General features: G+C 40.2%; 1 protein-coding gene across 1 annotated transcript; it reads right to left on the bottom strand.

Annotated features, from left to right (window-relative positions):
• Positions 1 to 1112: 1112 nt before the first annotated feature.
• Positions 1113 to 2054, bottom strand: LOC131067608 (protein BPS1, chloroplastic-like). Its single transcript, XM_058002683.2, has one exon. The coding sequence runs from the start codon at positions 2052 to 2054 to the stop codon at positions 1113 to 1115; it is 942 nt and encodes a 313-aa protein (XP_057858666.2).
• Positions 2055 to 2393: the final 339 nt, after the last annotated feature.

Raw genomic sequence — 2393 nt, 5'->3', positions numbered from 1 at the left:
AATAGAATAAAACTAAATGTCAATATGTTTTGTTCTGGTATGGTAAGTAGGATTCTTAGCTATGGTAATGACACCCTGACTATCACAACAAATAGTAATCTATCCTACATCAAAAACAATATTAGAACACAATCTCTTACTTCAAGATTCTTCCTTACAAGCATGAGTAGCTACCATGTTCTCTTCTTTTATAGTGGACAAAGTGACTAAAACGTGTCACTAACTCATCGAATTGGTAGCACCCCTAAACATTATAAATTCATATCCACTAGCGGATCTTCTAATATTAATGTCACTTGCCCAATTTGGATCCACAAGCCCACAAATACAAACTGAATGCCAAGTCTAATAGGATAAATATGAAAAACATAAGGAATACTTAAAAGTACCCCACAAATATATGAGCACTCTCTTCATTACATCCCAATCTATCCATCAAGGATTAGACATAAATTAATTTAGAACTCTAACTGCTCGGACAATCTCTAACCTAGAAGAGACCATGACATACATCAAACTACTAACAACACTTACATACAATACTCTGGTCATATCCTCTATCTCAATAGAAAATTTTGAACAATCCTCAACTGATAAATTTGTCCCTTGCAGAAAAGAAAAATTACCAAAGATCAGCAAGTTGGCATTCGGAATCTATCTAACATTAAGTTCACATACTTTCTCTCGCTTAAGCAAAGCTTTCTGGTAGTGATAACATAATACAAATGGATTTCAGCTTTACATAGTTTGTTCATTGCATGAAATTAAGGCAGACACATTCACATATATTTTTAGAATTTGGGTATTAAAAATGTTTCGGTTGTCATTCATTGTTAAGTAGAAACGCATTATACTCAAGTGAAAAATAATGTATATATTTAAAAACGTAATTGAACTCTAAAATTATTAAGCTATCTGAGTACCAAGTAACAATTGTTGAAGAAAATTGTAACGAAAACCATTTTTCCGTATTGGAGAAAATAAATTCAACCTTGATCATAGTAGTATCATTGATAAACATGTATTCTACATGTACACTTTATAGGCCCCAAACTGTTTAAAAGGCCAATTTGCCAGCCTCGAAAAAGAATGTGTTGGGAGTAAGTGTCCGGTCACTGAGAAGAAAGGTTGTTCAATACTGCAAATCTGGCAGAGATGAGAGAATTGAATAGCTGGTTGATTGTGTGTTCAAGTTGGGGAAGAGCGGTTTCCAAGTCATTGAGTGCCAATGTGGAGGGAGAGAGATGAAGCGGAAGCTGCAATTTGGACCTGGAGTTGAGAAGATTGTTCAGATCTCCCAGTGCGATATCTGCTGCCTGTAACTCGCGCAGGGACCTTGATGATGATGATGATGACCTCTTTCTCGTCTTAAGTGCCTCCCTTAGCTTGTGTTGTAGACAAGTAAAATGGGCAGGAAGAGGAAGAGATGCCATCCTCATGTGGGATGTCTTGAATGAAAGAGCAGTGACAAGGGCAGAGAAGATCATCACGGTGATGGCCTTGGCATGGTTGATGTTGATGGCAGCTTGTGCTAATCCTGCTTTATCCTCAATTTTGAGCTTCTCTGCCATTCGCCTCAAAGTGGACATGCAATTCTCCAGCTGAGTGTGTGTGTCCTTCTTCTTACTCAGCCAAATGGCAAAGGCGGTAAGTGCCCTTTCAAGGGTATGGGCAGAGGGAGTAAGATCACGGCCAAGGCCACGAATGGCTACCTGAACACTCGTGTGTTGCTTCCTGATCTCTGTAATGCTGTCCCTCAACAAATTGCACGTTTCAAGCAGATGAAGTATGTCATCCAGATGTGCGTTGATCCATTTGCTCCCAACACCTTCCATATCTATCTGCATGTTTGACAAATTGGAATAGCAATTGATCGCCACCTCCAATGCTTGGCCAAACCAATCTGCTCCAATAGATGATGAAAAAGAACAAGACTCTTCCAATCTTTCCACCTCAACTACAAGTGTGCCTGTGAGACTTTGGTGCCCTTTTGGGCTTGAGGGAATACTCTTTGACCGATTATGCTTATACTTGTGAGGAGAGTGCAGCGCCATGGCTACCCCAAGGGAGGAGAGCCGAGATAGAGAAGGTAAGGCAATGCTCATGCTCATTGTATTGGTTATTTCTTGCTCTGATGATCTTGCTTCTGATTGTGATGCAGTTGCTGGTTTGGCTTTCTGCCTGCCCATTAACATGATTTATACAACTCACCATGAGTGGGCAGCGCAAGTAGACACAAAGAGAGAATCCTGGCAAGAAGAATCTCTTGTCCCCCGCCCCTTCTTGGTTGCTTCGGTGTCGCTTGCTTTCCATGTGCAATAGCTTCTAAACTATTGTACCTGTCTCATGGTTTCTGCCCGGCAAAGTATTGCAGGCAAACATCATGTCCTCAA

This window comes from Cryptomeria japonica, chromosome 5 (assembly GCF_030272615.1).
Source record: "Cryptomeria japonica chromosome 5, Sugi_1.0, whole genome shotgun sequence".
NCBI classification, from domain to species: Eukaryota; Viridiplantae; Streptophyta; class Pinopsida; order Cupressales; family Cupressaceae; genus Cryptomeria; species Cryptomeria japonica.
Note: the sequence above shows the minus strand (reverse complement) of the source record. Positions and strands in the feature narration are given on the sequence as shown.